Below are 24,004 nucleotides of genomic sequence, written 5' to 3'. Positions count from 1 at the left end.
CCTTTAATTCAACCACCCTCCCCGCCTCCACTTGAATGGACCCCCGTGCCATGATCAATTAGCTCATTCACCCTGCAGTTCTTGCTCTCATTCACACAAGTTGCAAGAACCTCAAACCTGTCAGACAATTGCAAAAGCTATGGTTCCTCCAGTGGATGCCAGTACCTGTCTTACTTGTCATCACACCCTCCTATCAATGACCACAGACCAATTCAAAGTAACTAGACTATGACTGTCTCAAGTGTCGAAGTAATTTTTTTCCCCTCCCTGACACACTGCACTATTGGTAGCTTTGGCTCAGAGACTCTAGTTCATCAACTATGTTCCTGAAGCCGCAGATATGATGGTTGTGCATCGGTGTCCACTGGCTCCCACATGCTACAGGTTCAATGGATCACCTGCCTTGCCATCTTTACTGTGTTTGATTTAATACATTTAGAAATATCATGCAATGATTATTTGTAATTGTATCAAATAATTATAGTTTAATTAAGCTATAAATGTGAATACGATACTTGCATCCTCCCAGTACCAGTTTAAAACTACTGCCTCTGTTTTAGAGAGAGAAGAAACATAAACTCACCAATCACTCACTGATCTGCTCACCTAATTAATGCTTCCAGACTTCAGCTCTCAAATCCTGCTGTTGCTCTCGAGCTCCCTGTCTCTGATCGTTCCAAAGGGTCGGAACAGCACCTCCTCCCTCAGTGCACGGGCTTGTCCTGTTTTCCAGATTCCTGAGCTTGCAGTCTGTCTCAAGCTGCACTCTGTGATGAGCTGCTATCTTTGTGCACTTGGCAACACCACCTGTATTTGTTTTCAATTTCTCTGCAAGGCTGGAAAATGTGGATTCACAATGCCGCTGCACTTTCAGAGTTGGATTTATTTATTAGCATCCACTAGTTGTTGATTTCACTCAATTGCTGTAACAGTCCGTGCTGAATGCCAGCAGCCAGCTCCTTGACATGTCTCAAAGCACTTCCCTGCAAACTGCCAGCAGAAAGATTGGAAAAATAGGCCAACTACTTCAAATGTGCCAACATAACTTGGATGGAAGCTCTGTAAAAGACAAAATAAATGCAGAGATTGTTGTGGATTTGTACTGTTTTGTAATTCAATATAGTAATTGGGGTTAATCTTGGGCTGAGTTAGCACTATGTTGGGGCTTGTGGAATTTTGTGTATGGTAAATCAATCCTGGGCACTGCCCAGGACTATTTTAGATTGTACAGACCGGAGTCAGTAATTTAAGCTTAAGTGCTGACAAACCACTGTACAAGAAAGTCATTGCGTGTTTGTGTGTATCTCCTTGAATTCAGTCAGTCAAACTTGCTGAATCAAAGTAAACGAAGACCAGAAATGTAGATTGTATTTATTAACAAGTGGCTTTTTCCTGTTCTTTATTTTTTAAGCATAGTTGATAGTTCTACATTGATGATTTGGTTTCAACTGGTTCCAGTCCTGTTTGTAACTAAATGGGCACGTAACTTAGCCTTGTGGAGTACTGCATTAACATGCTAACAAGCTGTAGAATGCAAATTTGTACCCAAAGTTAGTACATGCAAAGTTTCTACTGATGGAAAGGGATTTGTGTCCCTTGCCTGAACATGCTGAGTGCGGTGTCAGGTGGGTGAGTGGTAGGGGTTGAAATGAAGGGTTAAGTTGAGTTGTACTCCCGAAGGGCAAAGGATAAATGAATCCACTTATCTCATGGTCCTGCAACAATGCATGATATATAGAAGATGAAAAAGAGGTGAAACCTTAGAGGGACTGCAAAGATCCACCTTTCTTTGCCGTTCTTTCTTAGATTTTCTTCATATCTTGTATCCTTGTTGATCAATTATTTACATACCAGAAATGCGAGATAACCAAGGGAGCTCAGAAGAGTGAGGAACTTGAAGTAATTAATGTGGGAACCTAGAACGCGGAGGCACAGTTTCAAAATAAGGGGTCTCCCATTTAAGATTCAGATGTCAGAGGGTTGTTAATTTTCTGAATTCTCTACCCCAGATGGGTAATGGAGGCTGGGACATTGAATATATTCAAAGCTGAGATAGACAGAATTTTCATCTACAAGGATGTCCAGGGGGCAGGCCGGCAGGAAATATGGAATTGAGGCCTAATTGGGTCCACGGCATCTCCTGCCAATGCAAGATACTCGACTGTGCATGTGCACTAATCTGCGCATGTGGAGAGATCGAACGATGTCACGCTGGGTAAATGTAACACAGTAACTTCATTGCAGTGTTAATGTAAGCCTACTTGTGACATTAATAAAAATAAACTTTAACAGGGATCCAGGGTCAGGCAGTTAAAAGTTTAGCATCGGTAATGGAGTTATGGTCTGCAAAGAGATGGGCTTCACGTATTAAATTTTATCGGGAATTTAGGACTTTCCATCATAAAACAATGGTAAGGACAAATACGGGACTATGCTCTGCTGCTGCACTAAAAATCATTTTGATTACCTTTTTTGCACACTGCCCATTGCACATGACACTGACACTGTGCATGGTCCAAGAGACAAATATGGCAGCCTCCAGCAGACAGTACGCTATGCTAGGGGTTTAAGAGTTTAAAAGAATATATTATACAGGAAGGTGAAGGGCTCTTGGAATTGGGAGTAATGCTTGCATGGATTGAGGATTGGTTACCAGACAGGAAGCAGAGATTTGGGATGAATGGGGAATTTTCAAGCTGTCAGGCTGTAACTAGTGGAGTACCACAACATCAGTGATGAATGCTTAGCGATTTACAATCTGTAATCATGACTTGGATACTAAGTTTCCTGATGATACAAAGCTAGATATGAATGTAAGCTATGAGGAGGATACAAAAAGGTTGCGAAGAAATGTAGACGGGTTAAGTGAATGGGGAACCAAGGTACAGAAGTATTTATTCATTTTGTAGTTTTAAAAAAAATATTCTTTCTTGGGACACGAGTATCGCTGGCAAGGCCAGCATTTGTTGGTAATCCCTAATTTCCCCTGAACTGAGGGCAGTTCAGAGTCAACCGCATTGCTGTGAGGCTGGAGTCACATTTAGGTCAGGTGGTGGATTTTGTTCCTAAAGAACGTAGATGGGTGTTTACGACAATCGACAAAAGTTTCTTGGGCACCATTACTGAGACTAGTTCTCAGTTCCAGATTTTATTAGTTGAATTTAAATTCTGCCAGCTGTCATTGTGGGATTTGAACCTGTGTTCCTGGAGCATTAGCCTGGGCCTCTGGATTACTCATCATTTTACAAAGCTAGGTGCCACCATCTCCCCTCTAAGAATACAAAAGCAGAATATGTTTTAAAATGCATGAAACTTTTAAATGTAGTGTTCAGAAGGACTTGGATATACTTACGTGAGGAACGGGGCGGCACGGTAGCACAGTGGTTAGCACTGCTGCTTCACAGCTCCAGGGACCTGGGTTCGATTCCCGGCTTGGGTCACTGTCTGTGTGGAGTTTGCACATTCTCCTCGTGTCTGCGTGGGTTTCCTCCGGGTGCTCTGGTTTCCTCCCACAGTCCAAAGATGTGCGGGTTAGGTTGATTGACCATTCTAAATTGCCCCTTAGTGCCCTGAGATGCGTAGGTTAGAGGGATTAGCAGGATAAATGTATGGGCTTGTAGGGATAGGGCCTGGGGTGGGATTGTGGTCGGTGCAGACTCGATGGGCCGAATGGCCTCTTTCTGTGCTGTAGGGTTTCTATGATTCTATGAACACAAAGTTACTATATAAGTACAGCAAGTAATTAGGAAGGCAAATGTATGTTGGTCTTTTTACTGCAAGGAGATTGGAGTACAGGAATAAGGAAATATTCCTACGAATGTATTGTATTTTGTTGAGAGCTCACCTGGAGGACTCTGTGCACTTCTGATTTCCATATCCAGGGAAAATATAGAGTCATAGAGGATTACAATATGGAAACAGGCCTTTCGGCCCAACTTGTCCATGCCGCCCTTTTTTAAAATCCCTAAGCTAATCCCATTTGGCCCATATCCCTCTATATCCATTTTACCCATGTAACTGTCTAAATGCTTTTTTAAAAGTACCCACCTCTACTATGACCTCTGGCAATTTGTTCCAGACACTCACCACCCTTTGTGTGAAACAATTGCCCCCCTGGACCCTTTTGTATCTCTCCCCTCTCATCTTAAACCTATGCCCCTAGTTTTAGACTCCCCTACTTTTGGGAAAAGTTATCGACTATCTAGCTGATCTATGCCCCTTATTGTTTTATAGACCTCTATAAGGTCACCCCTCAGCCTTCTACGCTCCAGAGAAAAAAGTCCCAGTCTATCCAGCCCCTCCTTATAACTCAAACCATCAAATCCCGGTAGCATCCTAGTAAATCTTTTCTGCAGTCTTTTTCTAGTTCAATAATATCCTTTTCTATAATAGGGAGACCAGAACTATACACAGTATTCCAAGTGTGGCCTTACCAATGTCTTGTACAACTTCAACAAGACATCCCAACTCCTGTATTCAATGTTCTGACCAATGAAACCAAGCATGCCGAATGCCTTCTTCACCACTCTGTCCACCTGTAACTCCACTTTCAAGGAGCTATGAACATGTACCCCTTGATCTCTTTGTTCTGTAACTCTCCCCGCGCTCTACCATTAACTGAGCAAGTCCTGCCCTGGTTCAATCTACCAAAATGCATCACCTCGCATTTATCTAAATTAAACTCCATCTGCCATTCGTCAGCCCACTGGCCCAATTGATCAAGATTCCATTGCAATCGGCGATAACTGTTTTCACTGTTTCACCAATCTTGGTGTCATCTGCAAACTTACTAACCATGCCTCCTATATTCTCACCCAAATCATTGATATAAATGACAAATAACAGTGGACCCAGCACTGATCCCTGAGGCACACCACTGGTCACAGGCCTCCAGTTTGAAAAACAACCCTCTACAACCACCCTCTGGCTTTTGTCAAGAAGCCAATTTTGTATCCATTTAGATACCTCTCCCCAGATCCTGTGAGATTTAACCTTCTGCAACAACCTACCATGCGGTACTTTAATTGGAGGAAGAACAGCAAGGCTTCACTAGATTGGATTTCCAAAAGACGTTCAGTAAGATGCTGCACGAAAGGTTAATGGGCAAGATAAGGGCTCATATATGAGAGAGTTGTCCTGGATTGAGAGGCTAATTAAATTGGCATATACTCTGCAGCTTGGAAGAATGAGGGGTGATCTCAATGAAACATAAAAGATTCTTAAGAGGGTTAGGGTAGACACTGAGACTGTTCCTGTGGGCTGGGGAATTTAGAACACCGGACACCATCTTGGGATAAGCAGCCAACCATTTAGGACTGCGATGAGGAGTAATTTCTTCACTCAAAGGGTTACAAATCTCCAAAATTCCCTACCTTAGCGGGATGTGGAATGCTGCGTTGTTGAACGTGTGCTGAAACAGAGAGATTTATAGCCTCGGGATTAAGGGGAGCAGGCCACAATTGTATTGACTAGCAGTTTGTTGACTGTCCCATTGTTGATAGATAGATGTAGAAATGTTTGGGATTCTGAGGCAGATGTAACTGCCAACTTGAATTCTCGTGGTGGAACCAAAAGCAGTTTCAAAGAGTTAGGAAACAATTAGCTCTGCCATTGTTACAGAAAAGCATGAAGTGGAACATGTTGCAGTTATTTGGATCCAACCCAGGCCCACCTGAAGAGTAAAATTAATTTGTATTGTGCATTTATTTGAGGCTGATGTTGAACCAGACAACCCATTGACATTGAAGTTGGTGTGAGAAACCACATTGGCTCATTTATTTAATTAAATTTCCCATCTTCTGCTATATTTTCTTGTTAAACAACTGCAGTCATACATCTGCCACCTTAAATTATTTGTCTTCTAATTTGCATTCCAGTTTGTCAAAAGCTTAATTTGGTTACTAACAGACAGTAGTCTTGAAAATGAATCCCTAATTAGAGTGTAAATTTATGCAATATAATTGAGCTTCTTTTGTTATTGTCCCACCAGTGATAACTTTGCCTAAATGGCCATTGCGATACGTGATCATTAATGTTGAGGAAATGTAACTTTTTATGCATGTGTATATAGCAAATGTGCATTTTCTTTAGAATTATTTCTTGACGATGCCAACTTGCTGGAATGGCTGTACAAGGATGGGTTCTCCTCTGCAAATGGCCTATTTTTTTTCATGTGTAGCAACTATAGTGAATTTCGATTAGTTATTTGACCACAAAACATGGTCGGGCCCAATTCTTTTTTCATCTGATGTCGGCACAAATGCACTTCCAGCAAGGGTGACAACCTGCAGCACTGTCTTCTGAATGAATTTCTCCTTCCCAACCCAAGTGTGCTGATGCCACTTACGACCAGTTGAGATCAGCTAACAGCAGATACTGGGAATCTCCCTCATTAAAAATAGGTCACCGGGTAAGAACACTTGACTGGTATGGTGCATGGAAAAACCTCTTGTGGAGGATTTAGTAAATTTATGCTTACTAATGTTTTGTTTATTTAAAAATCTAATTTTCAGGCGAAAGTGGTGCAAATATTATTGATGTTTCCAAAGAAGCACGGAAAAGGTTCCTGGGTCCGCTCCACCCTTCTTTTAACTTGACAAAGATCATCCGTAGCCGACTTTACAAAGGGCTTCCAGACAATGCGCATGAGCTTGCAACAGGCCGGCTGGGCATATCATTGACCCGTGTGTCTGATGGCGAGAATGTTCTGGTGACGGTTTTCAACAATAAAGAGGAGCTTATACAGGTAATGTAGGAATGCATTGCTGACTTTGTTCCAGTGTTTCTGCTTGGTAGAAAAGGTTTTGATCTTTGGGAATTTCACATTTTGATCCCCAAATCCTGATTGATTGCATTCAAGGGAACAAAGATCTCAGATCCAAAAAACTGGTTTCTTTTAATTATTCAAAGAAAAAAGCGTCCTGACCTAGACTCTGCCAGCCGGAATACTGTTATCTACCAATTTTCCTTGATTCCCAGCAGATTATAATGACATAGTTATTTTTGGACAGCCATAAACGCTGTATCATTCGCAGCTTGTTAAAAATAGCTTTTGATTTATTTTGTAGGCCTGTATATGCAGTACGTTTATTCCTGTGTACTGTGGACTCATACCACCAACACTGCAAGGAGTGGTAAGTTGGACTGTGACTGGAAGATATGAGACTGTTGATCTGGAATTCGACCGGAATGATAAACACATTGTTCAGTATCAAATTACCTTGTGAACCCGAGTGAGTTTGGGCTTGTCGGTCTTCCTTTTCCAAACAACAGATCGGTTGAATTACTACTGTCGAATGGTTAACTTTCATCTTCTCCTTTTTCCTTTTCCTTTTTCTTTATCCGGGTGGCAACATTGTCTCCTTGCTATCAAACAGGTCAATGGACAGAAGGCATCTCCCAGTAACTTGCCCATATTTAGATGCCTGTCCATGTGCGTGCACACACGCACGCACACACAGGAATTACATTTTATTTTGATGTGTACTTTAATGCACTATCTCTTTAAGATACTGCATTTTTAATTTATTCCACAGTTCGTTGATTTTTGTTTACTTGGAAAGAAGCACACACACACACACACACACATATAGGAATTATTAGCAAGTTGCAACAAATGTCATGCCAGTGCAACCAGTTCTCAGCTAATGTCCATTCACACATTTCCACTTGAATCAAGAGCAGGTTCTGTCACCATTTTGTTTCGCTTATGATTCAGAAATGCGTAGGCTAATTGTAACATCCGAGCCTCCATTCTAGCTTGCATAGACAAGGAACCAGTCTCGACTGTGTCTCAGCCTTCTTTTGGTAAGCCTTTGTAGAAGCTGTAATAGGTTTATGCTTTCTTTTGCAGACACTAAACATAAGAATCTGGAGTTTACAAATAGTTACTTGGTAGTACAGAACCTGAGTATTGCTGATAAAAGAGGCATGCTGTCGAAGTTTTTCATCTTGCACTCATTAGGACAGATTCAAGAAAGCCAAATTTCAAAGGGAGCTGCAATTTATACTGCAGGAGAAAAAGGTGCTGATTGATTGAGGCAATGCCAGGGAGAAAGCACCAGGGAATATCATCCCCCAGCCCTTAAACCTTTTGATCGCACTACATGATTTCTATCCTTCCCCATCATCAGAATTTTGCTCTAAGTTACTAAACGGATGATCTGCTAATAACATCAGATAGATTGCTGTGTTAAGGGACGGCACGGTAGCACAGTGGTTAGCACTGCTGCTTCACAGCTCCAGGGACCTGGGTTCGATTCCCGGCTTGGGTCACTGTCTGTGTGGAGTTTGCACATTCTCCTCGTGTCTGCGTGGGTTTCCTCCGGGTGCTCCGGTTTCCTCCCACAGTCCAAAGATGTGCGGGTCAGGTTGATTGGCTATGCTAAAAATTGCCCTTAGTGTCCTGAGATGTGTAGGTTAGAGGGATTAATGGGAAATATGTAGGGATATGGGGGTAGGGCCTGGGTGGGATTGTGGTCGGTGCAGACTCGATGGGCCGAATGGCCTCTTTCTGTACTGTAGGGTTTCTATGATTTCTAAGTTAATACTGTATATCACATTCAAGTATAATCTAGGGATATTCAGTGAATTGGAAAGAAAGTGTCCTTTATTAACATAATCTTTAAATCTAAAGTATCTGTGCTGCTACCTATTAATTGTGATTTTTGTGTGAGAGTTTATGGATGAAAACTTTCATGAATAATTGGATGTGTGAAACAAATGAGATATAACTTGTTAACTCCTGTCTTGAACTGCTGTAACATCTTGCTTCACGTCACATTACAAAGCAGGTGCTTAACCACTATTATACAACAGTGCACCAGTTCTGAGAAAATGATTTCTCAGTAAATGTCCTGATATTATTTGCTGACCCTGTTCCAACTCAGATGAAATTTGATGGTATTTGTCAATGCTTCCTCTCCCCCATTAATAGGTGTGTAAACTCTGCAAGTCAACTGAGCCTTCAAGTTCCTGCATGAACAATTTTTAATGAAAGTTTGTTCAAAGCTCTTAACATTGAAGGGGTTTGGGTTTAGCATGAGTCATTGTGTAAACCATTCTAGCTTCACTCGATGTCATGAATTCGCTCATGCATTGCAGCCTTGTGCATTCCGTGGTGTTGTTTGTTGTCTCTCTCTTACTGAGGACAGATTGGCTTATGCCAAACAATATAGCCTTGGTAGAGTACAAAGTGCTCTTCTGACCAAATGCCTACCCCGCCACTTGTCCCCATGTCTCCATTATGTCTTGTCATTAATCTCTCCAACAGATAACGTGAATAGCTTAGTATTGATTGTAGATGGGGGGGACTAGCCACCTTTAATTTATTTTTCATTTAAAAGCTCTCCCCCTAGAGCAGGGCTCCACAAACACATTTAACTTTCCAGCAGCTTGTTAAGGAGCCAATATTCATGAAGATCCATGGGCCATGATGACAACTTGCATTTTCATAACATAACAATGAGCAACACCTCAGGATTTTTAGAGGTAGAAGAAAGACAGACTGTGAACTTGAATCAGTAGTGGGCAAAAATAATAGTGTCCTGAAATAAAGAAGAGGGAAATAATCAGGAGAGGCATGATATGGTAAGTCAACAATATCAGATCTTGCTTGACAAATCTTTGAGGATATATTTGAGATAGTTGAACTTGGAATATGGGAATTACAAGGTAAAATAGCACAGCACAGGAGAAGTTTTTGAAGTTGGTAAGGTACAGTGTGGAAAGAGATGGCATCACTTGCTTCCATTCTGACATTGTTGATTGTACATGAAGAGTCAGTGGCCAGGCTTCTAAAGTTTGTCAGTAACACCACATTTGGTGATGTTAGAAATAATTGGAAACAAATGGGATAGTTGGAGTGAAATAGGGACTGTTTTGGAGTCTGAGCCTAAGAGAAAGCAAGGTTGCTGAATGTAGAAAAATTAGTTATCCAGCCTGACGCACAATATGGAACGAGAAGGAAATAAAAGTTTGTAGCTCTTTGAATTTTGAGCAATTTTTGTTCAAATTTCTAAGTCATAGCTCAGCTCTGCAGTCGGACTCTTGCCTCAGATTCAGAAAGTTCACGCTCCATATCACTTGAGCAAATAATCCAGGCTGACGCACCTTCAGTGTGGTACAGAGGGAATACTGCACTGTAGTGGGGGGGTTAAAAACTCTTTTGGATGAGACATTAAACTGAGGCACTGTTTACCTGTTAAGTTGGACATGCTTAAAGAAGAGCAAGAGAGTACCCTGACTAACATCTGTCAGCTGACACCGTCAAGAAACAGATATCTGATTATTTATGCCATTGCTTTTGTGACATCTTGCTGTGTGCAGATTTGCTGAGGTATTTACCTATATAACAATGGTAACTAATTAATTGGCTGTAATGCACTTTTTTGGGAAGTTCCGAGGTTATAAAATATATTGGAATAGAATTCCTAGAGTGCAGGAGGAGGTCATTCGACCTATCGCTCACACCCACCTCATCCTATCCGCTAACCCCACGCATTTTCCTCACTAATCCCCTAACCTACTTAGGACACTTGAGGGGCAATTTAGCATGGCCAATCCACCTAACCCGCACATCTTTAGACTGAGAGGGGAAACTGGAGCACCTGTAGAAACCCACACAGACACTGAAAACGTACAAACTCCACCCAGTTACCTGAGGCCAGAATTGAACCCGGGTCCCTGGTGCTATGAAGGAGCAGTGCTTACCACCGTGCTGCCCCAGAATCAAAGTGGAGATGGTCTTTTGTTATAGAATATAATAATGTCTGTACTTTGACAAAGTACAGTCAGTTTTGTGTTTTCAATTTACTGAAATACATACAGCTAACAATAAGATAGACTTCATTAATTTCATTCCTGTTGCTATTACTTCGAATTTTCCTCTTACTCCCAATCTTTATTATACATCTGACTCGGTAGCTAATCCAGTCATCTGCTTTCCAGCAGTCTTTGAACTGTCAATCAGGAAGTATCGTAGATATCATGAAGTGAATCACCTTCGGGTGTTATTTTATTTTTCTCTCTTGTCCTGTGTTTCTGCTTGACGCATTCCCAAACAGGTTAGTTAAGATTAACAAATTTATCTTGTGAGTAAACAGAGGGTAAAACATAAACTATGTTGATCTGCTGGCAGACCAATTACTTCTTTTGTGAATCTTGTACTTTTAAAACAAAATTCCTGTTTGAACTGGATTTGCTGAATACTATTTAATTCCAAATTCAGGCAAAAGCAAATGGCTGCTTGCCAGTGCGGATGACTGCTGCTTCAGCCAACAAAGGCTTGTTTCCAATGACAAACCAAATGAATTTCAGTGAACTAAAGCATTCAAAATTGAACGTGATGCAAACATTCAGCCTGACTGTCTATGTGCACTTTTGCTGTCAAAACTAATGCTAGTTCTAATAAAATAGCCTCTAACAATCAATACTTCAAGACAGATGTTCCTTATTGTGGAAATAATTTATTGCACATGCGGTATGCAAATCAGGGGATAAAGCTACTCTACTTCAGTTGCATTGTTGTAAATTTAACACTAATCCTGTCTCTGTTCGGTGGGTTAATGCGTTTCCTAATTATCTTGCTATTAAAGTAACTAAAACATCAAGATCATTACTTGTCACCGATGAAGCACATAATGAAGCTTTCTGTCCAGATATTGACTGGTTAAGATTAAGAAATGAAAGACATGCATTTCTACAGCATCTTTAATGACTTTGAGACTTTGCAAAGTGTTTTACAACCAATGAAGTATTTTACAAGTTTAGTCACTGTTGTAATGTAGCAAACACAGCAGCTGATTTGCACTCAGCAAGGTTCCACATAAAGTGGTAAAAAATAATGACCAGATAATCTGCTGTTTAATGATGATAGTTGCGGGTAAATATTAGTCTGGACACGTAGTGGAACTCATTTACTCCAGTGCAGTATTTCCTCAAATGAGTATTAGCTTGGATTTTATACTTGACTTATAATGTTTTACAGCATGGAAAACGGCCATTTGGCCCATCATATCTGTGCCGGCCATCAAACACCGAACTATTCTAATCCCACTTTTCAGCACTTGGGCCATAGCTTTGGTGTTTCAAATGCTCATCTAAATGGTTCTTAAATGTTGTGAGTGTTCCCGCCTCTACCACCCTTTTCGGGCAGTGAGTTCCAGATTCCCACCACCCTCTGGGTGAAAAGATATTTCCTTAAATCCCCTCTAAATTTCCTGCTCCTTACCTTAAGTCTGTGCCCTTAGTTATTAATCCCGCTTCTCAGGGGAAATGTTTCTTCCTATCCCTCATAATTTTGTACACCTCGCCTCCCGGCTCCCACCCCCGCTCTGCTCTAAGGAAAACCCCAATCTATCCAGCCTTTCTTCATAGCTGAAACACTCCAGCCCAGGCAGCATGCTGGTGAGTCTCCTCTGCACCTTCTCTAGTCAATCACTTCCTTATATCTATGGCGTATCTGGAGTGGGTCTTGAATCCACAACCTTCCAAATTAGATGCAAACATTATACTCGCTGAATCATTTGTCCCAGGTATGAACATTGCTGCAGCTGGAGTTATCTGACCATGGGCAAATGTTTTTGTAACAGTGATTCATTTAGTTTTGACACCCCTGGATTAGGAGTGAAAAGGGGTTTTGACCTCTTAACACTATCCAACTGCTTCAACAGGAAGGAGGCATTTAAGAATGCGGTTGCCCTTTAAACGTGATGCCTCCTCTTTAGCCCCAACACTTCGAATCAGTATACCAGAAGTATTCAATCCCTTTTGGAGGAAAAAAAAGTCCCAAAACTGATGGGAAAAGGACGATTTACCATAAAATGCACTTGCATTTATCTCTGAAAAGTTGCAGAGGGCTCAAGATTGGAATGGCAATTAAGTCAATTACTTCTCAGTTCATTAAAATAGTTTATTTTGATTCAAAATCCAAAATATCAGTTAGTTTAGAAAATGCTGCTTTAATGGAAATTTGCACTGTTTGCAACTAACTGTAGTCATATACCTCAACTCTGAAATGTAGGCACTGTTTATATTGACTAGTAATAACTTTCATCGAGTCTCCTTTACAGTTCATCTCATGGTCAGCCAATAGCAGCTCTTACTATGACTTTGTTTAGTTTGGATTGCAGTAGAGATGTGTCCGTGCGCAGCTCCCTACTTCCATCACAATACATCTATATTCTTATTCCTGGAATCCGTAAGACTGTTATAGTAGCATAAATGTGGAGATTCAGTATAAGGAATCCTTGTACTAGACCGATGTTAGCTGATCATTTGCCTCTGCCTATTGGAATCTGGTATCATGCATTGTGTTGCCTATGTAATTTAAAAAAAACTCTGGAATATATATTTCTTTGTGCAGGAATAAACTTTTTCAAAATTTATTTTTCATGGGAAGTGGGCATCATTGGCAAGGCCAATATTTTTGCCCACTGTTAATTACCCTTGAGCTGAGTTGCTAGCCATTTCAGTTGTCAATTGCTGTGGATCTAGAGTCACATTTGGGCCAGGCCAGGTAAGGACAGCAAATTTCCTTCCCTAAAGGCAATTAGTGAATCAAATGGATTTTTACAACAATGTGATAGTTTCATGGACAACATTATTGAGACTAATTTTACAATGCCAGATTTATTAATTGAATACTAAATTCCACGAGCTGCCAGGATGGGATTTGAATACATTTCGCCAGAGCATTAGTCTAGGCCTCTGAATTACTAGCCTAGTGACAACCTCACGGGGAGCCAGTAGTGATAAATAGCTATACATTTCTTAACTTTGGTGTATATGTATCTTGGCGACATTGGACTTGGTTTTAATTCAGTTAATTAAAATCTTGCCCATTACCTCCTTAACCATCCATGCAAATAGATGGTAAATCAGTGGTAAAACTCCTTAGGGACATTTCTAGTCTTGTTGCAACTAGTGCAAATACATAAGAACGTAAGAAATAGGAGCAGGAGTAGGCCATCTAGCCCCTTGAGCCTGCCCCGCCATTCAACAAGATCATGGCTGATCTGAAGCGAATCAGTTCCACTTACCCGCCTGCTCCCCATATCCCTTAATTCCCTCATCAATCAGAAATCGATCTACCCGTGATTTAAACATATTTAACGAGGTAGCCTCCACCACTTCAATGGGCAGAGAATTCCAGAGATTCACTACCCGCTGAGAAAAGAAGTTCCTCCTCAACTCTGTTCTGAACCGGCCCCCACTTATTTTGAGGCTGTGCCCTCTAGTTCTGGTTTCCCTTCTAAGTGGAAAGAATCTCTCTACCTCTACCCTATCCAGCCCCTTCATTATCTTGTATGTCTCTATAAGATCACCCCTCATCCTTCTAAACTCCAACGAGTACAGACCCAATCTGTTCAATCTCTCCTCATAAGCTACACCCCTCATCTCCGGTATCAACCTGGTGAACCTTCTCTGCACTCCCTCCAAGGCCAATATATCCTTTCGCAAATAAGGGGACCAAAACTGCACACAGTACTCCAGTTGCGGCCCCACCAGTGCCTTGTATAGTTGCAGCAAGACCTCCCTGCTTTTATATTCTATCCCCCTCGCGATAAAGGCCAACATTCCATTCGCCTTCTTGATCACCTGCTGCACCTGCAGACTGAGTTTTTGCGATTCGTGCACAAGGACCCCCAGGTCCCTCTGCACAGTAGCATGATGTAATTTTTCTCCATTTAAATAATATTCCAATTTACTATTATTTCTTCCAAAGTGGATAACCTCACATTTGCCAACGTTATATTCCATCTACCAGATCCTCGCCCACTCGCACAGTCTATCCAAATCTCTCTGCAGACTTTCCGCGTCCTCTACGCAATTCGCTTTCCCACTCATCTTTGTGTCATCAGCAAACTTTGATACCCTACACTCAGTCCCCTCCTCCAGATCATCTATGTAAATTGTAAACAGTTGAAGCCCCAGCACCGATCCCTGTGGCACGCCACTGGTCACCAACTGCCAACCAGAAAAGCATCCATTTATTCCAACTCTCTGCTTCTTGTTAGATAGCCAATCCCCAATCCACGCCAACACCTTACCCCCAACTCTGTGTACCCCAATCTTCTGCAGCAACCTTTTGTGAGGCACCTTATCGAATGCCTTCTGGAAATCTAAAAACACCACATCCACCGGTTCCCCTCTGTCAACCGCACTAGTCACATCTTCATAAAAATCCAGTAAATTCGTCAAACACGACTTTCCCTTCGTGAATCCATGCTGCGTCTGCTTGATCGAACCATTCTCATCCAGGTGCTCTGCTATTTCCTCTTTAATGATGGACTCCAGCATCTTCCCAACTACGGACGTTAAGCTAACCGGCCTGTAGTTACCCGCCTTTTGTCTACTTCCTTTTTTAAACAGCAGTGTAACAGTAGCTGTTTTCCAATCAGCCGGCACTACCCCAGATTCCAGCGAATTTTGATAAATAACTACTAACGCATCTGCTATTACCTCAGCCATTTCTTTCAGTACCCTGGGATGCATTCCACCCGGGCCCGGGAACTTGTCTACCTTCAGTCCCATTAGTCTACCAAGCACTACTTCTTTAGTAACAGTAATTGTATTAAGGACCTCCCCTCCCACCAACTCTCGATCTCTAATATTCGATAAACTATTTGTGTCTTCCACCGTGAAGACCGACACAAAGAACTTATTTAAAGTCTCAGCCATTTCCTCGTTTTCCACTATTAAATCCCCCCTCTCGTCCTCCAAGGGTCCAACATTCACTGTAGCCACTCTATTCCTTTTTATATATTTGTAAAAACTTTTACTATCATTTTTTATATTTTGAGCTAGTTTAGTTTCATAATCTATCTTTCCTTTCTTAATCGCTTTCTGAGTCGTTCTTTGTTGTTTTTTAAAGCTTTCCCAATCCACTAATTCTCCACTATTTTTGGCCACTCTGTACGCATCTGTTTTTATTTTAATACTCTCCTTTATTTCCTTCGTTATCCATGTCTGGTTATCCCTTTTCTTACAGTCCTTCTTTATCACCGGAATATATTTTTGCTGAGTACTTAAAAAAATCTCCTTAAAAATCCTCCACTGTTCCTCAGCTGTCCTACCTACCAGTCTGCTCGCCCAGCCTACATTAGCCAATTCTGCCCTCATCCTATCGTACTCCCCTCTGTTCAAGCAGAGGACACTGGTTTGGGACCCTACTTTTTCACCCTCCATCTGTATCAGAAATTCAACCATATTATAATCACTCAACCCAAGAGGATCCCTCACAAGAAGATCCTTAATTCTACCTGTCTCATTACACAGTACCAAATCTAAGATAACTCGCTCTCTTGTAGGTTCTGTAACATACTGTTAAATGAAACTATCCCGACAGCATTCTAAGAATTCTTCCTCAAGCCCTCCATGTCCAATTTGAGTCGACTAATCAATATGCAGGTTAAAATCCCCCATGATTATTGCCGTTCCATTTTTGCACGCATCCATTATTTGCTTGTTTATAGCCCTCCCCACCTCTAAGTTATTATTTGGGGGCCTATAGACCACGCCTACCAGTGTCTTTTTCCCCCTACTATTCCTTATCTCCACCCACAACGATTCCACGTTTTGCTCCTTAGAGCCTATGTCGTCTCTCACTACCATCCTGATATTATCCTTTATTAACTGAGCTACCCCACCTCCTTTTTCTACCTGTCTATCCTTCCTAAATGTCTGATACCCCTGGATATTCAGTTCCCAGTCCCGGTCACCCTGCAACCACGTTTCTGTGATGGCCACTAGATCATACTCATTTGTATGAATTTGTGCCATCAACTCATTTACTTTGTTTCGAATGCTTTGTGCATTCGGGCAAAGTGTCTTTATGCCAACCTTTATCTGGACCCAGTTTGTTGAAACGCTACTAACATCTCCCGAGCCCTCTACTCCGTTAACTAGTTAATGTTAACAGGCTTTCATCTCCTGAAGAGATCCTTGGTAATTGGGTTATAATGTTAAATTGATACCTGTCTCACTGCATATAAGAGGTTGTGTTTTATCATATTAGCTTGGTTTAATAGTTAATACCAAAGTTTCCATGTTTAACCTTCCTTGAACTTGTATTATAGCAATTGAGCTATATGACAATGTCCTATATAAACCCAACACAAAGCACACCGTTTCTTGTCCAAAATGGCTCTTCCGACCTTCCCTAACAGGTCCTCCTTGCTTTCTTGTAGCCTGCCTCACAGTCTCTCTGACTTTCTACACTTTAATCCCCACACACTACATTGCGGGTGTTCTTCTGCATCAACATTTCCTTGTCTTGTCTATTTCTCTTCAGGTAGGTTTTTGACGTGCCCTATAGGGTTAGTGAGAAGCAGATTGCCCCTATTTGTAAAGCACGTAGAGAGGGTAATTCTTGGGTTTGGCCAGGTTTATCCACAAAATAGTTACATCATCTCATTTTGATCAGAGTTCTTAGGATGTGGTTGTCGCTGGCAAACTGACACCTGTTGCCTATACTTGGAGAAGAGGAATTACAGTTGTCTGTAATGACTTTAATACAACTGAATGGCTCACTTGGCTACTTCAGAGGGCAGTTGCAGATCAGGTACATTGACTTGGGACTAGCATCACAAAAAAAACAAATTGGGTAAAAATGGCCAGCTCCCTTGCTTGGAGGATACTAGTGAGCAGTTGAGTTATTACAACAATCCAACAGCTTTGTAGTCCAGAACAAATCCTGAAATCAAATTCTACTATGCTGGGATATGAACACTCAGCATTATTAGTCCAAGCCTTGTAATTACTAGTCCAGTAACATAGCTATTACCAAAGTTCCTCCTCCACAACCAATCATACTTCCATAGCATGCTTTGTTTTTCTGTTCACTGAGGTTTAGGGAGTCCTTTGCTATGTGGAAAAAGGATTGTGAAATGACTGATGTACTGGTAGTAATTGCCATTTAGACAGCATAGCAGTTATGGCAATTTTATTGTTTCCAAGGCTGCTGATTTATGCTTCTGCATTGTCCACAAATCAGCCACACAGACTGTTTTATTATGTATTCCTGATCAGAGTTTGACAATCCTAAGACGGTGTTTTCAACAGCTCTCTTTTGAATGCTTGGGTTGGAGCACACCAATTTGGGCCTTCCTCTCTGCAATTTATTTTTCTATTGCCTCAACCAAGTGTGAGGAATTCCTGAATATTGAAATAAAGGCTACCCATACTGCAGTGTGTGTATATTGTGCGTACTTTCAATTTAACATGCATTGAGCCTGATTTGCTGCTGCTTGGTTCAGTTCAGATAACTAAAGTATAGCATACAAAAATACCCTTGCAATAATCTGATCTTCCACCATCCTGGCAGTCATATGATACAATAATAGAGTTTTACTGGAAATTTGAGTCCTCAGTAGACTTTCAAGTATTCATTGAAAATGAAGGGAGGAGTGTACAGGGTTCATTGCTGGGATTGGCATGGGATGACATTTCGGCTATGTTAGAACAGTAGTACATTAAATGATTAACCAGAGACCTTGGTGTTATAAAGTTGACGTACAGGGCATGGCTGTCACCCCTGAGTCATACTTTGGAACAGTCCATTCCAGGAAAAGGTCATAACCAGGAAAACACCCGACAACACACTCTGCTGCTGTGTTTTGAGCCATTTTTTGAGTGCATGTAGGGATTTCACCACTCACCCCGAGCTTCTTGTGCGCTAGTTTCATATGGAAAAGATATTTTAGGAGCCCAAGGTTACACCATGCTACCATAACTCCAATTTATTATGTTGGTAGAAAACCTATTCGTGATGGCTGATGCACATTTGTCTTGCAATCCCTGTGAATAGTAGAGCTTTGGAAGATTGAAGAGTTATTATTGCATGCAGACAGTATTGTTGCATACATAAATTTCCCTGCAGCTCATGTATGCAATGTCTACAGGCTATCTCAGTGCAAAGCTTTTTTACTTCCTGAGCTCATCCACAAAAATTACCACCAGTAACAACGACGCCACTTTACAAATTGCACTAGTTGTTGCCAGTCTGAAGTATCTTTTCATTTCTCCTCTCCTAAACTGAAGGAGGTACGAAGGGCATTCAGTATAAAAAAAATTAGCGGGTCATGCTGCAGCTGTACAGAACCTTAGTTAGGCCTCATTTGGAATATTGTGTACAATTCTGGTCACCACACTACTAGAAGGATGTGGATGCTTTGGAGGGGGTACAGAAAAGGTTTAACAGGATGTTTCCTGGTCTGGAGGGTATTAGCTATGAGGAGAGGTTGGATAAACTCTGTTTGTTCTCACTGGAACGACGGAGGTTGAGGGGTGACCTTATAGAGGTCTACAAGATTGAGTGGCATGGACAGAGTGGATAGTCAGATGCTCTTTGCTAGGGTAGAAAAGCCAAGTACTAGGGGACATAGGTTTAAGGTGCGTGGGGAAAAGTTTAGAGGAGATGTGCAAGGCAAGTTTTTTTTTTAAGCAGAGAGTGGTGGTGGGAGCAGGTACAACAGTGGCATTTAGGGGGCATCTAAACGAATATATGAATAGGTTGGGAATGGAAGGATATGGATTCCGTAAGTGCATAAGGTTTTAATTTAGGCAGGCATCAGGATTGGTGCAGGCTTGGAGGGCGGAAGGGTCTGTTCCTGTGCTGTACTGTTCTTTGTTCTTTGTAACATGTTGGTGTATAGTTCCAGCAGTATCTTGCACAAGAGGCTATGCAACCCGCTTGCTATTCGAAAAGATCTTGGCTAATCTACCACTTCAATTCTGTTCTCTTGCATTATCCCCATGTGTATACAGCTTGCTTAAAAAAAATGACTATCCCTGAAACTAATAGCAACAAATGGTGACCAGAGAGACAAATTCAGAAGAAGTGTTGTAATCTCTCATTCCTGACATGGTTATGGGTGCACGCAGTCTGTCTCCCAAACTTTATTTGGGGCTGGATTGGGTGGGGAGGGGGAGGAGAGTTCTGGTGGCATTGCATGTTTGTGATATGGCCCTTTATTATATTCAAGACCATACAAGGTCATTGTTCATGTTATTTATCATTTTAAATGTTTTGCTACAGTTTAACACTTGTTTTTGTTCTTCTCAGCGATATGTCGATGGAGGAATTACAGATAACTTACCTCAGTATGAACTCAAAAACACAATTACAGTGTCTCCCTTTGCTGGAGAAAGTGACATTTGTCCTCGTGATTGCTCTAGCAATATGCATGAGCTAAGAATAACCAACACCAGCATTCAGTTCAACCTGCAGAACTTGTACCGACTTTCTAAGGCCTTATTTCCCCCTGAACCAGAGGTAAGAACAAATAAATAAGGAGGAAGTTCCATACAGTTTTTTTTTAAATTACAGGGTGCTACAGACGATGATGAAACCTTGTTTACAAATGGTGCTGTAGCTGTATGAAGTCCAACCAAAAGGAACAAATCTATTCAAGAATGCTTCACTTAACCTCTCCAGCAGATTTGGGCATTCTAATTTTGCACATGCACAAAGGTTGCAGTGTGGGTGTGCAGGCTTAAACTTTTCTATTCTAATAGATATGAAATCCTAGATATGCTGTTGCAAAGATCAATAAAGCTCCCTACTCTATTGTGCCCGAATTGGCACAATGACACAGTGGTTAGCATTGCTGCCTCACAGCGACAGGGACCCGGGTTTGATTCTGGCCTTGGGTGACAGTGTGCAGTTTGCACGTTCTCCCTGTGTCTGCATGGGTTTCCTCCGGATGCTCCAGTTTCCTCCCATAGTCCAAAGATGTGCAGGTTGGTAAATTGGCTGTGCTAAATTGCCCCTCAGTGTCCCAAGGATGTGTAGATTAGGTGGATTAACCATGGTAAATGTGGGCTGTTATGGGGATTGGAGGAGGTGGGGGTGAGGGGCTGGGTATGATGTCAGAGGGTCAGTGCAGACTTGAAGGGCCAAATGGCCTCCATCTGCTCTGTGTAGTGTTTCTATGGTTCTATGGTAAATTGCCCCTTAGTGTCCAAAAATGTATAGGTTTGGTGGATTAGCCATGGTAAATGGATGAGGTTTGATGCAGGAGGTAATGGGGATAAAAATTCTATTCTTACAGTGTACTGTTAATGTGTGACAAGGGAACCTGAATGGTCCTTTTATGGTGCGGGTCTGCTGTAACTCTAGCCAAAACTATGTCGTTTATTTTTGTCGAGTGTGGTTTAGCTGAACATTTTCTTTGTACCAAGCTTCAAAAGAAATAAATGTTCCAGTAATCAGAATGGAATGTCCGTGAAATACATTAAGTATTGGTAGCTAAAAATAATAGTGCACTATATAGAAAGTATTCTCAATTTGCTGAATTGAACTGATGGAGGGCAAAGAAATGGGATATTGATTGTATTGTTCCAGAGTGCACTCGCTTCAGTATATGCATCTGGATAACTGTGGGGAGACATTTTGGAGATTCCTGCTAAATGTTGAGACAACTAAACCTGTAACTTACCAGTACTGTCCAGAGGCGAATGTACTGCAGAGGAACTAACCTGCAAATTCATTCCTAAAAAAACACCTCTGTGACATGTTCTGTGAACTGTGTGAATCAAACTTGAAATCGCCTGCAGGGAAAGACCCCGCATCCAAGAATGAGCCACCCTTGGGATTTTCAGGCCAGTAAATGATTGGCGTTCTCCTGTTTAGTCAGTGATTGTTCCCACATTGGAATAATCATCCACAAACTAACCTCAGCGAAGGTACTGCCATTCCCTGTCCTGTGTTCTGCTCTATGACTATTCCTGGGCAAATTTGAGCAAAAACATGTTGGCTTTTTATACTCCTGATTTTCACATTGTGAGGCTTTTTAAAAAAAAATCATTGTGGCCTTGATGGCAATTTCAGCATTCATTGGCCTTAAGGTGGTGGTGGTGGTGAACCAGCTACCTGAACCATTACAGTTCACATGGTGAAGGTGCTCCGATATTGCTGTTAGGTCAGGAGTTCCAGAATTTTGACCCAGTCATGATGAAGGGATAACAGGAGCATGAGAGATCTGGAGAGGAACTTGGTGTTTTCATGCACCTGCAGCCCTTGTCTGTCTAGGTGGTAGAAGTAACGGTTTGGGGGTTGCCTCCACACAGTCTGTGTGGAGTTTGTACGTTATCCCCATGTCTGTGTGGCTTTCCTCTGGGTGCTCTGGTTTCCTCCCACAGTCCAAAGATGTGCAAGTTAGGTGGATTGGCCATGCTGGATTGTCCCTTGGTGTCCCAAGGTGTGTAGGTTAGGGGGATTAGCAGGGTAAGTGCATGCAGCTGCAGGGTCGAGCTTGGGTGGGATGCTCTTTCGGAGAGTTGGTGCAGACTTGTAAGGCTTCTATGGTATTGTCGAAGAAGCCTGTTGAACTGCATTATGAATGCTTCTTCTATGACCAGCAAGTTCACGCGTTGTGCTCAAACCCAGAGTTTCTGGTCCAATGGTAGGGACTCGACCACTGTGCCACAAGGCCTCCTCATGTTTGAGAGTTGGGAGGTGAGTTAATCTCTGCAAAATCCCTCTGACCTGTTTTTGTATCCCCAGTATTTATATGGCTGGTCCAGTTAAGTTACTGGCCAATGTGGACCTTGATGGTGGGGGTATTAGATGACAACTTTGCATGAACTGCTTCAGTTTCTGAGAAATCATGAATGGAACTGAACATGACAATCATCAAAGAGCAATTTCACTTCTGGCTTCATAAAGGAAGGAACATCATTGATGAAGCAGATGAAGATGGTTGAGACCTTGTTCTGAGGTCCTGGGGATGACAACCACCACCCTTTGTGCTAGATACTATTCTAGTGGACAATTGAATGTGATAGACATTGCACTCAACCAGGCAAGTTGTGGGTATTCCATTGCACTCCTGACATGTGCCTTGTTGATGGTGGAAAGGCTTTGGGGAGCTAGTGGAGCATTTCCTATTGATTTGCTTTTACTTCGGGTTTACTGGTATCCTGATGTGATCCTCAGTTAGAGGCTGATGGCAAGGGTAATCTAACGCCCTCTGCCCCCATTCCACTATCTTGTATGTATTTAACTAAGACCGCAGTGAGGTCAGAAGCTGAGTTGAGTGGCCCTGGCAGAACCCAAACTGAGTGTCAGTGAGCAGGTTATTGTTGCGTAAGTGCTGCTTGATAGCCCTGTCAACAATCCCTTCATTCACTATTGCTGATGATTGAGAGTAGACTGATGGGACAGGAATCAGCTGGGTTGGAATTGACGTGCTTTTTGTGGACAGGACATATATGTCCAATTTTCTCAATTTTTTGGGTAGATACCAGTATTGTTGCTGTGCTGAAACAGCTTGGCTCAAGGCTGCACCATTTTTGAAGCGCAAGTGTTCATCTCTACAAGCAGTGTGTTATTAGGGCCTGAAGTCTTTCTGTATCCAGTCTACTCAGCTGTTCCTTGATATCATGTGCAGTGAATCAAACTAGTGGTAGACAAGTTTCTATGACCTCAGGAGGAGCCAATGATGGTTCATCCACTCAGCATTTCTTCTTGATGATGAATGCAAAATCTTCACCCTTGCCTTTTTGCAATCAGATGATTACCATCACTGGGGATGGGATGTTCATGGAGCCTCTTTCTCCCATTAATTGTATAATTGACCATCACTATTCATGATTTGATACAGCAAGACTCAGCAATTGATATGATCTGTTGTGCGATTGCTTAACTTATCTAACTTGCTGCCTCTGCAGGAGATTATTGTGCACAATACTAAATGGGGGTTGGTAGGTTAATGCCATGAGAGTTGACTGGGGGGTAGGGAGCAGGGTGAACCCAGAGAATGTGATGGAGGAACCTGGGACATTTGGCTAAAAGTTATGATTCTGTGAATATAATTGTCAGGCTGTCGTTTGATTACTTTGTGGAACCACTTTTCCAGTTTTGACGCAAATGTCGAGGTGTTGGTGAGGAGGACTTTATAGATTTGACTGAGCAGGGTGTACCTTTATCATTTGTCAATCCAGTTCCTAAATCAACATCGATTTTTATGCTTTTTCTTTGATATGGTACTTTGGTAGAACA

The 24,004-nt window shown here is 41.8% G+C and overlaps 1 protein-coding gene across 1 annotated transcript in view; it reads left to right on the top strand.

Moving 5' to 3' along the window:
• pnpla2 (patatin-like phospholipase domain containing 2) overlaps nucleotides 1–24,004 on the top strand; it is a 65,682-nt gene that overhangs the window by 20,289 nt on the left and 21,389 nt on the right. Inside the window, exons 2-4 of the mRNA XM_078220462.1 lie at nucleotides 6,513–6,745; nucleotides 7,068–7,133; nucleotides 20,066–20,275. Coding sequence (XP_078076588.1) covers nucleotides 6,513–6,745; nucleotides 7,068–7,133; nucleotides 20,066–20,275 — 509 coding nt within the window. The remainder of the gene's footprint in view (nucleotides 1–6,512; nucleotides 6,746–7,067; nucleotides 7,134–20,065; nucleotides 20,276–24,004) is intronic.

This window comes from Mustelus asterias, chromosome 9 (genome assembly GCF_964213995.1).
Source record: "Mustelus asterias chromosome 9, sMusAst1.hap1.1, whole genome shotgun sequence".
NCBI classification, from domain to species: domain Eukaryota; kingdom Metazoa; phylum Chordata; class Chondrichthyes; order Carcharhiniformes; family Triakidae; genus Mustelus; species Mustelus asterias.
The sequence above is the reverse complement of the archived record's forward strand: the minus strand, read 5'-3'. Positions and strand labels throughout refer to the sequence as shown.